General features: G+C 45.6%; 1 protein-coding gene across 1 annotated transcript in view; it reads right to left on the minus strand.

Moving 5' to 3' along the window:
* The window catches only part of SLC35A2 (solute carrier family 35 member A2), a 163,128-nt gene that overhangs the window by 76,748 nt on the left and 72,737 nt on the right, over nucleotides 1–13,643 (minus strand). The window contains exon 3 of the mRNA XM_029610348.1: nucleotides 2,519–2,670. Coding sequence (XP_029466208.1) covers nucleotides 2,519–2,670 — 152 coding nt within the window. The remainder of the gene's footprint in view (nucleotides 1–2,518; nucleotides 2,671–13,643) is intronic.

Genomic DNA, 13,643 nt, shown 5'->3' on the forward strand with positions numbered 1-13,643 from the left:
CCTGATCCTGAACAATTACCGCCCAGTCTCAAATCTTCCCTTAATAGCTAAACTAATAGAAAAAATGGTATAGAAACAGCTAGCTGAACACCTAGATAATAACAACATACTATATCCATCTCAACATGGATTTCGAAAGCACTACAGCACTGAGACACTACTTCTCTTGCTAACAGATAACATTCTAAGAGGTTTTGATAGCGGTAAACATTACATTCTAATAATGCTAGACTTAGCAGTAGCCTTCAACACAGTAAACCATAAAATACTACTAAAAAGACTAGAAGAAATTGGATTACACAGCAAAACAATAAACTGGTTCAGTTCATATCTAAATAATAGGTTCTTTCAAGTTCAGATCAACAACGTATTATCAGAAAAAGTCAATCTCAAAACAGGAGTACCGCAGGGATCAGCCCTGTCCGCAACCCTCTTTAACATGTACATGCTGCCCTTATGCCATCTACTAGCAGGTCTAGGACTTATACATTACATTTATGCAGATGATATTCAATTAATTCTATCAATCAAGGACACATTAGAGAAAACGTTAAACCTAGCTAACATGTACCTAGACATTATAAAACAACTGCTAAACCGAATGGAACTTGTGATTAACATTGAAAAAACTGAATTTCTACACTTAGAACGGAAAAATATTGAAATCATTCAAACTCCAATAATACTCAAAAGCAACCAGAAAATTGAACTAACTGAAAAAGTACGAAACCTTGGAATAATAATGGACCCAGAAATCAATCTAAAACAGCACATATCGCTAAAAGTAAAAGAAGGCAATGCAAAACTCATGATCCTCAGAAAACTAAAACTACTACTAACAATAGCTGATTTCAGAACAGTACTTCGGGCACTAGTTTTCTCCAGCACTGACTACTGTAATGCTCTTTTACTAGGATTCCCAAATACAACATTAAGGCCACTTCAAATACTTCAAAACACAGCAGCTAGAATACTAACCAGAAAAAGGAGGAGGGACCATATAACAAACCCTGGCGGAATTACATTGGCTACCCATAGAACACAGAATAAAATACATAAACTAATATATGATGAAAAATCGGACTGGCTAAACAGCATTACGAGTACATGTCCCACAAAGAAACCTTCGATCAGAAAATAAAGCTCTCTTAACCATTACTTCAGTAAAGACAGCGAGACTAACCCAAGAGAGAGAAAGGGCCTTATCTTTAGCAGGCCCCACACTTTGGAACACAATGCCTCTAGAGATCAGATTACAAAGACATCTCAAAACCTTTAAGAAAAGCTTAAAAACATGGCTTTATAAACAAGCATTTTATAAAGACACGGGAGAATAGAAAATATACAGGAATAGGCAGCACACAGCACTATTCTAAGAATGTGTATTATAACAGTCTATGAACTCTATATCACAATAAACGTAATTGTAAACGCTATGAATATGAATTTTACCCGTGAACAGGACCTTACAGGTATACCTGGTCATGACCTACTTCACTAAACAATCGATTGTCTTTAATGATTTATTGTAACTGAACCTTTTGTGACACCTGTTAGAATGTACTATAGTACGCGTTCACCTACATTAATTTATGTGCCTACATGTAAACTGTTGCGATGGTATATAACTTAGCGACGGTACAGAAAAGATTTTAAATAAATAAATAAATACCTAAAAGGAGTAGTGACCTTAGAGAAAAGACCTTGATCTTTGAAATTTTCTCCAGTTCCCTCAGAGCCTTTTAATTTTACTACTTTTTGATGAATTAATATATAAAGGATAGTTCATATAAATAGCAGAATCTGAAATGCTCATGTAAGACCCCATAAGCCTGTCAATGGAAATGCTATGAAGAATTCCAAGCTGTGATTCTTTCAGGCCAACATCAACTGAAAAATCTTTCTGTGCTTGCATGAAAATCGTTCCAGGTCTGACAGAGGCGCCTTCACTCAATCGATGCTTCCACTGCTTCCTGATTGCCTCCTGCAGACTTCTGTCCATTGATGCTCTACAGACCCTATACCATACTGACAGGGAAGTGCTGGCATATGAAAGAGGTTTGTTTGGGTTTTTTTTAGCATGGAATCCAATGCACAATCAACCAACAAGGACAGACAGGATCTCACCAGCTGCTGCAGATAGTGTCAGACTTGCAGAAAAGCCTAAAAGTGGGACAATGCTTATATTCCAAATCAATTATATTGTTATCTTTTGCTTTTCCTCCACCCATTTAGGTGGTCTCATTAGGTAGCCTTCCAGGCCCCCACCCACCCCGATAAGAAATCACTTCTCCAGTTAAAGTCTGGCCTCCTCCAAAGCAGAGCTTACAAGCTCTATGTCAACCAGAGCTGAAGGAGATGCCCCATGCCACACCCAATCACCACGTCGTTCCCTGCTACCTCCCCCGATCCATCCTCCCCACTTATATAATTTTTTTTTTTTTTTTTGCAGGAACCCCCCCCAAGCTATGAGCTGAGTGGGAAGGAGTGGCTCACTGAGGCCTTACCAGTCACTGACCTGGAAAGTGGCAGCAGGAAGATTGGATATAGCAATGTACTGAAGGTTATTTTGGAGCGTGTAGATGAGCGCGGGCACTGCTAGCTTGAGTGTATCCATATATTGCCGCACGATAGAATCATGCAGAAAGAGAACAAAATGTTTCAGGTTACCTGTGGAGGAGAGGAGAGAAAAGAAAAGGAACAGGTGGGAGGAGGTACCAAAATCAGGTTCTGTAAATCCAGTTCTATGCATCTATGAGTTCTTATGAGAGTATATTAAATACAGCTGCCATAAGTCATGTGCTTGTAAGAGCCTACAAAATACTGTGTTCAAGCTTTGTAAATAAATCTCTCTCTTAAAATCACTGGCAGGCACTGCTAGAGCATATTCACCCACTACGATCTCCAATGGGCAGAACACTTCAAACAAATCACTGGAGAGGAGGAGGACAACAAGCTCTTTTAAGTAGTGAGAAGGAAGAACCCCCATGTGATCCTACCACAAAAACAGTTGACATACAGAGCTGGTCTTTGAGGGCTGTGAAGTTAACACTCCATGATTAAAAAGTCTGCAGCTAAACATTAAGCCAACACCTCAGAGCAAAGGCAGACTTCAATAAACCAGCTTGTGATGGACAATGGCAACCCAAAGCAGAACAAAGGAAAGCCACAAATGGCCAGATTTCTGTGTGAGTGACATCCCAAAATCCCATGACTATATGTCAATGATTCTCCAGAGAAGAGGCTATAATAAAACTTGGTCACTTATGTGTTAATTGGTCAGAGCACATACAACCAAATTACACCTACTTTAGCATCCCTTTACCGGCTGCAAAACCAAGCAAGAATTAAATACAAAATACTAATGTTAATCCACAAATTATTTAATAATTCTGATATTCCATGGCTGGGTTCAGCATTACAAATTTATACTCCATCACAATCTCTGTGTTCATTAAAGGTCTGCTTGAAATTCCAATGGTGCATCAGGTGCACCTGGGTGAAATTAACATAGAAACATAGAAATGATGGCAGAAAAAGACCAAACGGCCCATCCAGTCTGCCCAGCAAGCTCCCACACTTATTTTCCCATACTTATCTGTTTCACCAACCACCAAGTTCAGGGCCCTTGTTGGTGACTGATTTGAATTTCTTGCCACACCCTGCCATTGATGCAGAGAGTAATGTTGAAGTTGCATCTAAGGTGAAGCATAAGGCTTAATGGTTTAGGGTAGTAACTGCCGCATCAAGCAAGTAACCCCGATGCTTGTTTACCCAGACTGCACAGATCAATTCCTTGTTGGATGTTGTCTGAATGTAAATCCTCTTTTCCACATTTCTCCCTGCCATAGAAGCAGTAAGCTGTGCTGTATATGCATTCAAAGTGAAGTATCAGGCTTAATTGGTTTAGAGTTGTAACCACCGCAATAAGCAAGCTACCCCCACGCTTGTTTGTTTACCCAGACTGTGTAGTTCAGTCCTAGTTGGTTGTTGACTGAATGCAAACCCTCTTTTCCACATTTCCCCTTGCTGTTGAAGCAGAGAGTTATGTTGAAGTTGCATTAACTGTGTGAAGGCTTATTGAATAAGGGTAGTAATCACCAGGTAGTAGCCACCAGTCTGGGCATTCTCAATAGCCAGACCAATCATATGGAACTTAATGCCTGAATATACAAGGACTATGTTAAAAACTGGTGCATTTAAAAAGGGATTGAAAACATGGCTGTTTCAGAATACCTTAATCAACTGAAGGGGAAGATTGTAGGAAGTTTTGCTTAGAAATATCAGGAATTGCAATTGATAAGTTTATGTAACTATACATATGGTGAGCATGACAGCAAATGAGGCTTAAGTTAGTCTGTTTTGCTTTTTACAATTTGGTTATGTATATTTTATTCTGTAAACTACTACGACTGTAAAAGTGTGTGGTATAGAAATGAGTTTTAAATAAACAAACATTAGTCACCCTAGATACAGACGCAGTAATTTTCACACACTCACAAGCAGCAGATGATGCACTTTTGAGACACCACACAACTACTACACTCAGCCTGATGTCTGCACAGGAAACAATGGACTGATCAACCGGTTGTCCCATACATCTGGGTATTGAATGTTATATCATTTTTTTGTTATAATGTTGTAACTTGTGAAAAAAAGAGGGAGTTTCCTGTATTAACAAATTTGTATAGTAAACTGGATGTCCAGACAGCCAAATCTACAGAGCATTTTGGTAGCTGCCTCTGTGGGGGTCACTTAATTTAAAAATAAATAAATAAATAAAAGCTTTGCCTCCTCATTTAGGAAGCAGTGCTTTGGAACCTTATCTAATCCTTCTTGATGAGTATTATAAATTGAAATTTAGAAACTTACCTTTTAATTTTCTTTCCTTTAATCCTGCCAGTCCAGTTCAGACAAGTAAGTGGATTATATTTTCCCCCTGCCAGCAGATGGACAAAGAAAAAAAAAAAAAGCTGAAAACAGACTTCACTCCCCCTAAAAAGGTCTGTTGCTGCCTTCAATATTCTACATCAAAGCTAATTCAAACGAAGATGATTTTTTGTTTTGGTTTCCAAATCCCACTACAACCAAACCTGATGCAGCCAAAAATCTTCACTCCATGGTTATTAACCCAGGTATAAGAAGCCCTACACCAATCTCACAATTAAGCCAGCTGCCTTCAGAGTTGGCAACAATGTGCTCGCTGTTAGAGTTCTGCACATATCTGACAGAGAGCCTTGATTGCCACAGCTTCCTTAGATGGGTTCTGGATTGATCTGGCAGGAATAAAGGAAAGAAAATTAAGAGGTTTCAATTTCACCTTCCTTATTGTCCATACCATAGCAGCCCAATGTACCAAAGATCCACCCAGACCAGATGGAAGGAAGCCACAATAACTCTCAGAAGTCTTGCATCCAAGGCATAGAGCCTCTCTTAGGCTACAGACCCACACTGAGAACAAAGATGCAATGGAGGCAAGGGTGCTGTCTAGCCATTATTTTCTGGAAAGAGATTCTGATTCCTGAATCCTCATCAAGTAGGGCTACTGGCCCTCTGAGACCTGAAAACTCTTGATGGAGCAGGCCAAAGTACTCATCTCCTCGATTACTCCTGAAATTGATGCTTAAGAAACCACTGAGCTTTAACAGAACACACTAATAGATCAAAGACCTCTCTCTGAGAAAAAAAATAGTCACCTACAAACATCTCAAAGGTAACCTACAAATGGACTTAAAGTGGCTGTCTCTGTCCTGGCCTACATTGCCTGACTTTCTCACCATCATACATGAGAAGAGCCCGATTCCGACAGAAGTGAAAACACTACCTTCCAAAAAAGAAGCATATTGGGTACAGAAATATCCTCTTTTTTAAAAATTACCAAAGGTGAGGTCACATGAGGTTGTAAGCCTGGAGAGGCGCTAAACTCTGGGCTCCAAGAGCCAACCCCTTTTAATCAGCCAATACCGCCTGCTTTTGCCACTTATTTTGGAAATTTTCTATATCTCTGGATACCTACTTGTCAATAGCTTGCTACATGCAATGATTTCCTGGAGTGATGCCAACCAAAAGTAGCAGAAAGGAAAAAATATTTCTCAGACGGGCCCTTCTAAAATGGCAGCCACAACAGACATCAGATCTCAGCCTTCTGGAGAGCAGTCCATAGTGGAGGAAGTATCAAAAGCCTCTGTAACTGCTCTGAAGGAGAAACCTGGTGAGATCTCTGAACAGATTGCAGATTTAAAAAATATGTTTTCCGAACCGGGCCCTCACATAGACGTGGCGGAAGGCCGCATATCAGGTCAGGAAGATGACTCAGTAGTTTTTGAATCGAAATTGAAAACCATGGAACAGAGTTTTTAGCCCAAGAAATAAAAATGATGATTTGGAAAATAGTTCTTGCAGAAATAATCTGCGCATTGTGGGGTCTAAGTGAAAGTATAGAGGAGAAAAGTCTACCAGAGCTTTTAGCCACGTGGCTGCCAGAGGCCTTAAAGTTACTGGACCTTAAGGATGCCCTAGTTATTGAACAAGCACATCGGCTGGGAAGCCGGCGGAACAATGAGACTCATCCTCAAGTTGTGATTGCAAAACTCTTACATTTTGTTCATAAACAATCTATTATGCAAGCATACCTCAAAAGACGTGAGCTGCTTTTTGAGAATCAGTGCATTAGAGTGTTCCAAGATTACACTTTAAAAATCTCACAGCAGAAAAAAGAATTCACACAAGTTTGCTCTACTTTGATTCAAAAGCAAATACGTTTTGTATTGCAATTCCCAAAACGCTTCCATGTGTGGCATAGGGGTTTGTCGCAGATCTTCGACATAGCAGAGGCCGCCCGACATTCTAAGAGTGTTTAGCCACCTATTCTCTTTTACAAGTGTAATGTTGCGTTCCTGTTGTTTCACACAATCTGTTGGCATGCTTATTAAGGGGGAAGGGGATGGTGATCAAACACATTGAATTGACCTCCAGCTCTTATTTCAGAAGAGCAAATTTATAATAGGGATTAGATGAAGGGGCGAGAGGGACTAAAGGGGCTGGGGGTAAGGGTACTTCTATCCAGAGAAAGAATATTGTTGGGGGAGAGAGGGGAGAAAGAAGGAGAAATAGGCTTGGAACTCCATAATGCACCCATAAGATGAAAGCAGGTGATGTGTGGTTGGTGGGAGGTATGGGAGATTTAAATATGGGGAACTTATATGATGACATTTTTAGCATGTATGGTATGAGTGGTGTGAATGATAAATGTGTGGTATTATACAGATGTCTTTTCTTAAGTGATGCAAAGAATTAAGAACATCTTGATGTTTGTAAAATTTTGAAATAAATATATAGTGTGAAATAAATGATATATTATTATTTGTGAAATATTTAGTTGGAAGTGTTTCCTTAGGTTTTGAGGTTAATTGGGTTTAGGAAACGAGATATACCTTCTGTTGTATTAGAACTTATATGCATATCATTTTGTATGTCAAATTGTTGAAAGGAGGGGTGTTTAGGCTGGGGAACACTCCCTTTGACGTAGGACTAGATAGGTCTATTTATATTGTCAATTGTTTTTCCCTTATGTGATACTTCCAACTACACTATTGACCTGGAATGTAAGTGTTATAGGCTCAGCTGTTAAAAGGTACAAACAACTGAGAGCCATGAAACAATTTAGGACAGATATTGTTTTCTGCAGAAGACTCGACTGACAGACAAGAAACATGCTAAGTTGCGACAACAGTGGGTGGGACAAGTGTTCTCCGCTTCCTTGGGCACTCGCAGGGCAGGTGTTGCCATCTTGATAAATCGCTCACTCTTTTTTCAAATGCAGAAAATGGTATAAGACCCAGAGGGCCAGTTTGTTTATAGTGGAGGGTCTTTTGTTTGGGAAATCAATTGTATTGGGTTCTGTGTGTTATTATTTGTGATAATTGTGGGTGGATCCTTGGGCCGGTGGCAGATGATCACGCCCACGGGGGAAGATCCCGAGAGGGGCCACCGGTCAGGCTTAGAGTTTGGAGACAGACACACACTAGATCTTTTATTAAACTGTATAGTGAACCACCAGAGGTGGCAGTAATGAGCTGGAAGAGCCCAGCTGGGCTGTAGGTCCTCAGGCACTGGAACAGCAATCCCAGGATGGCTGAGCTGTAGAGAAACTGAATATAGTGTGTAGGCAGAGTATGCAGAGTTCAGGAATAGAAACTTGATAGTAACACTCACACAATAGTCTCTTGAAGCAGCCCAGGGGCTGGAATAAAGTAGGCTCTCGAGGATCGAGTACCTGGTTCCAGGGAAAGCTCTGAGAGAGAGTTGGTAACTCAATGGTGTTGTAGGCAGCGGTGACTTCCTGGCAGAAGTTGTATTTGGTAGCAGGTCCAGGAACATGGGCCCTCGAGGAGCAAGTACCAGTTCCAGACTGCAACCTGAAAAGCAAGAGAGAGAGCGAGATCCCCGAGGAGCGGGTACCCCTGGTAAAGTCCGAGGAGGCAGAGTAGCAAGGTATGCGGAGAGCGAATCCCATCCGCAGCGATACCTGGAGGAAGCTAGGAAAACCTTTGCTAACTCAAATAGCAAGCAAAAACAAAGACCTTAAATATACGGGCTTGATGACGTCATCTCAGGGGGACGCCCCTGAGGTTCACGCCACAGCTGGTACTTGAGTTGGGGCCGCTCTGCGCGTGCACCCTTAGGCTTCAGGAGAACATGGCGGAAGGCAGTGTCTAGCCGGTCCGGGGACACCGGAGGAGAACGGCAAGATGACGCCACGGCAGCCAAACGTCCATCAATCAAAGAGGGAGTCGCAAAAGAGGTAAGGTGGGCAGAGTGGAGACGTCGGGCAGCGACACTGTGTGAACTTGATTAATCTTCCCTTACCCTGCTGGAGCTTCAAGAGTCTTCATCACCAGCAGTAGTGGAGGATACGCGTACAGCAGGCCCTTGCCCCAAATGGCGAGCAAAGGCGTCGAAGCTAGTGTCCCGTCTAACCTGAACAGGGAGCAGAAGTAGCTCACTTTGCTGTTGCAAAGGGAGGCAAAGAGGTCCACATACGGAGTCCCCCCACAGGCGGAAGATGTGATCCGCCACTGCTGGATTCAGGGGCCATTTGTGTGGCCGGAACATCCGACTCAGGCGGGCCACTACCATATTCTCTGTCCCAGCTAGGTACATTGCTCATAGGTGCATGCCTCGTGTCAGAGCCCAGAACCAAATCTGCACCGACTCCTGACAGAGGACGACAGACCCAGTGCCCCCCCTGTTTATTGATGTACCACACTGCCACCTGACTGTCCATTTGGACGAGGACTGAATGGTTGGACAAGCGATCCTGGAATGCCTAAAGAACATAGCAGATCACTTGCATCGCCAGGACGTTGATCTGGAACAGAGATTCCTGAGCCATCCACGGACCTTGCGTACGGAGGTTGTCCACATGCGCACCCCAACCCAGAGTCGATAAATCTGTTATAAGTACAACCTGAGGTGGGAGAGCCTAGAAAGGAACTCCTGCTCCAGATTGGAAATATCTCCCCACCAAGACAGGGAGATCTGAAGAGGTTGTGCAATGCAGATGCATGCCCTAAGGTCTTCAGGGGCCTGCAGCCACTGCAACTGCAGTGTCCATTGCGCCCTGCGCATGCACAGGCGTGCCAGGGGGGGTAACATGGACTGACCCAGCCATGTTACCCCCCCCCCCCGGCAAAAGGTGGGCAGAAACATCCCGGCTTTGGCGGATCAAATTCACAAGTGACGACAGGGCAAGCGCCCAGTCGTGGGGTAGGAATGCCTTGGCCTGAGTCATGTCTAGATAGGCATCGATGAAGGCCAGCTATGGCGACAGGCTGAGGTGGGACTTCGGGTAATTGATAACAAACCCAAGAGACTGTAGCACCTGAATGGTCAACTTCAGAGAGCGAAGCGTCCCCTCCTGGGTGGTGCTCTTGACCAGCCAGTTGTCCAAGTAGGGGAAGACATATACTCCCTGACGGCGGAGGTGTGCCCCCATTATGGCTAGACACTTGGGGCTGACGTAAGGCTGAAAGGTAACACCCTGTACTGGAAGAGACCCTCGCCCACAGTAAATTGAAGATACTTCCTGTGACCAGGGAAGATCTCTGTGTGGGCGTAGGCATCTTTCAAATCAAGGGAGCAAAGCCAATCTCCTCTTTGCAGGAGTGGGATCAGGGTGCCCAAAGAGATAGTCTTGAACTTTTCTCTTTGAAGAAATCTGTTCAAAGCTCTTAGGTCTAGAATAGGGCTGAGACCCCCTGTTCTCTTGGGTATCAGGAAATACAGAAAATAGAACCCTCAGCTCCTCTGGCGCAGCAAAAGAGGTTCGAACACTCTGGCCATTCGAAGGGCAGAGAGCTCTGTCAAGAGTATTTCCTGATGAGGGGACAGGCCCCAAGATGGACATGGGGAAGAGTCCGCAAGGAAGTCCCTGAAGTTCAGCTTGTACCCTTGGCGAATGATGGCAAGGACCTACTAGTCTGAGGTAATGTGGGGGCCAGTAATCCACAAAGAGACGCAGACTTCCCCCCTACTGGAGGGCAGGACATTGAGGGTATGGCGGTTTGACCTAAGCTCTCCCGCCGGCTGTCAAAACCCTGTAGTGGGGCTCTGTTGGGGGGGCTGGCTGAAGCCTGGGGGTCTGTTACAGCCAAAAGTGGCCCCAGGAGCTGGCGCGTGGCACACACGCCCATGAGGCAGAAGGATAATACTTCCTCTGGCGATAGAAAAACTTCCTAGAGTCTTGGCATGAGGATTTCCTGACCGAAAATGGTGGGTCAGAAGTACTGGCTGAAAGATGCTGCAGGGTCTTGTGGTGATCCTTCAATTGGGCTACCGCATCCCTGACCTTATCTCCAAGAAATTTTCACCAGTGCAGGGCAGGTCTACAAGTTTCTCTTGGACCTCCAGCCAGAGGTCTGAAGCTCTGAGCCAAGCCAGCCTGCGGGAACCAATGCCCGCTGCAGCTACCCTCGCCACAGTCTCAAAAACATGATAGGTGGATCTCACCTCATGTTTACCAGCCTGCAGGCCCTGTTGTACCACTGTCAAAAAGACATCCTGCTGTTTTTGGGGTAGACGCTCCCTCAGCTCCTCAACCTGTTTCCACAGGTTTCGGTGTACTGTGTCATGTACAGCTAGTAAGAAGCAATATGGGTGATTAGCATGGCACACTGATAGACCTTCCTCCCCAAGGCATCCAACGCTCTATGCTCCCTATCTGGAGGTGCCGAGGAATGGGTGCGAGAATGCCTGGCCTCTTTGAGGGCGGACTCCACCAACACAGATTGATGTGGAAGGTGAAGCCTCTCAAATCCTAAGGCTTGCTGTACTAGGTAGATGGCATCAGCCTTCTGATTCACTGAAGAAACGGACAGAGGGTATTCCCAGATCCTAAGGAGTAATTCCTTTAAGACGTCATGAACAGGAACAGCCACTACCTCCTTTGGGGTGTCCATGAACTGGAGGAATTCCAGCATCTTATGCCAAGCATCGTCCTCCATGAGCAGCTGAAATGGGATAGCCTCCACCATAGCCCAGACAAAGCCCGCAAAGGAGAGAGGTCTTCCGGGGGGGGGGGGGGGGGGGGGGGGGGGGGGGAATGGGACCTGCACCTCTCATCTGTAGAAGACGGGTCTGAAAGAAGGCCTCCTGAATCATCCGAGGAAGAGTCAGAGATATCATGTCCCCATGGATCATATGGGACAGCCTCCTCGCTAAGGTCCCCTGGGGGCGGCCGTGGAGAATCCCTGCCCATGCCTCTCGGTCTGGGCACCAAGGGCATAGAGATCCCCGAGGACACCAGGAGGTTGGTCCCGATGGTGCTGGCAGCCACATTGGTTCTTCCTCCTCAGAGGATCCCACGATGGGAATTGCTCTGGAGGGGGGCATCAGTGGCTTCTGGGCATAGACTGTTCCCCAGGCACCGGCTGCATCAGTAGCACGCCCAGAACAACATCCAGACGCTCTAGCAGGGGCGCCAACAGAAAAGGGGTTGATTCCGGCACAGGGACCGGTGCTGAGGGTGGCTCAATACTCTGCAGGACTCGAGCACTGCCAACTGCATCCTCCAATCCAGCTCCTCCTGAAAATCCGTTAAGGTCAAATAGATTAAGGAGGATGAGGAGAAAGAGACATCACCAGAGCCTTCTCTGCGCTTCGAGGAGGCTCAGTGCCCAGCACCATCACCGGTGGGGAACACCTGGGACTTCCGGGTCTGCTAGAGAGCAATGCCTCCTCCCCACAGGGTCGCTTCGGTGGCAGGACGGCGACCGTAAACGCCGAACTGAGCCCAGTGCTGTGGATGTGCAAGTTGTGGTATACTGGGCATGCTCAGTGTACCCAAACCTTTTCCTTGCCGAGCTCCATCTGATGATGTCACCCACATGTGAGGACTACTGTCCTGCTTGTCCTAGGAGAAAGCATATATCACAACTATGCAAGGTGGGAATGGGAGATTGGTGCATTCAACTAGGGAAGTCAGCCAGAATTTTTTTTTATCAGTATTATAAGGATTTATGTACAGCAGACAAAGGGGATCTTCTGGCCATGAGGAAATATTTACATTCATCTTCTCTGCCTAAGCTGACGATGGCACAGCTGGAAATTTTGAACTCTCCCATCAGTGCAGCTAAAATTTAGAACAGAGCTTTCCAAAGTGTGTGTCGCGACACTTTAGTGTGTCGCCTGCAGTGTGCCGCGCAAGCCCGGTGCATGTGATGGGGCGGAGCAAGTGGTATACCGAGGAGAGGTCAGAGGGAGCCAATGCAGCCGCCGGTGGACCTCATCCCACTGGCGGCTGAGTAGTTAAGCATCGCTGTGCTGTGCCGGAGACACACAGCAGGAAGATCGGCAGGGCCGTGGTAGAGCTCACATCACCAAGGCCCGAAGAAAAAGGTCACGTCTAAACGTGCAGGTGCTCCTCCTCCTTCCTGCCCATGCGGCCCCGGAAGAAAAATGTTGCCAGAGCCGCATGGGCAGGAAGGAGGAGGAGCATCAGCCGCATGCAGAAAAGGAGCTGCTTTGTTGCAGTGGGCTGAGAAGAGGAGGAGGCCCGGTAGCAGGGCCCCCACTGCGGATCGGCCCGAGAAGATCAGGGCCGCCGCGGATCGGCCCAAGAAGATCAGGGCCGCTGCAGAGCCCATCCTGCAGTGACCCGTGAGGAGGAGGCCCAGAGGTAAGAGAGAGGCTGAGGGCCCGTAGAGTGTGTGTATGAGATGAGTTGAGAGATTGTGTGCGTGTATGAGATTAGTTGAGAGACTGTGTGTGGGAGTGAGGACCTGAATGTTTGCAGAGACAGCATGTGAGAGCCTGTGTGTGTGTGAGAGACAGCATGTGACAGTGAGAGCCTGTGTGTATGAATGATTGTATGAGAGAGAGCATGTGACAGTGAGAGCCAGTGCTTGAGCAAGACAGCATGTGGGAGTGAGAGAGAGCCTGGGTGTGTGAGAGTCAGACAGCATGTGCAAGAGAGAGACTGTGTATGAATGATGGTATGAGAGAGAGCATGTAAGTGAGAGCCTGTCTGTGTGAGAGAGAGAAAGCATGTGAGAATGAGAACCTGACTGTGTGTTTGAGGGAAGAAGATAGATGGAGAGAAAAGAAATAGAAAAACAGACAATATGAAAGGAATTGGCAAAAAA

This window comes from Rhinatrema bivittatum, chromosome 1 (assembly GCF_901001135.1).
Source record: "Rhinatrema bivittatum chromosome 1, aRhiBiv1.1, whole genome shotgun sequence".
Taxonomy (NCBI): domain Eukaryota; kingdom Metazoa; phylum Chordata; class Amphibia; order Gymnophiona; family Rhinatrematidae; genus Rhinatrema; species Rhinatrema bivittatum.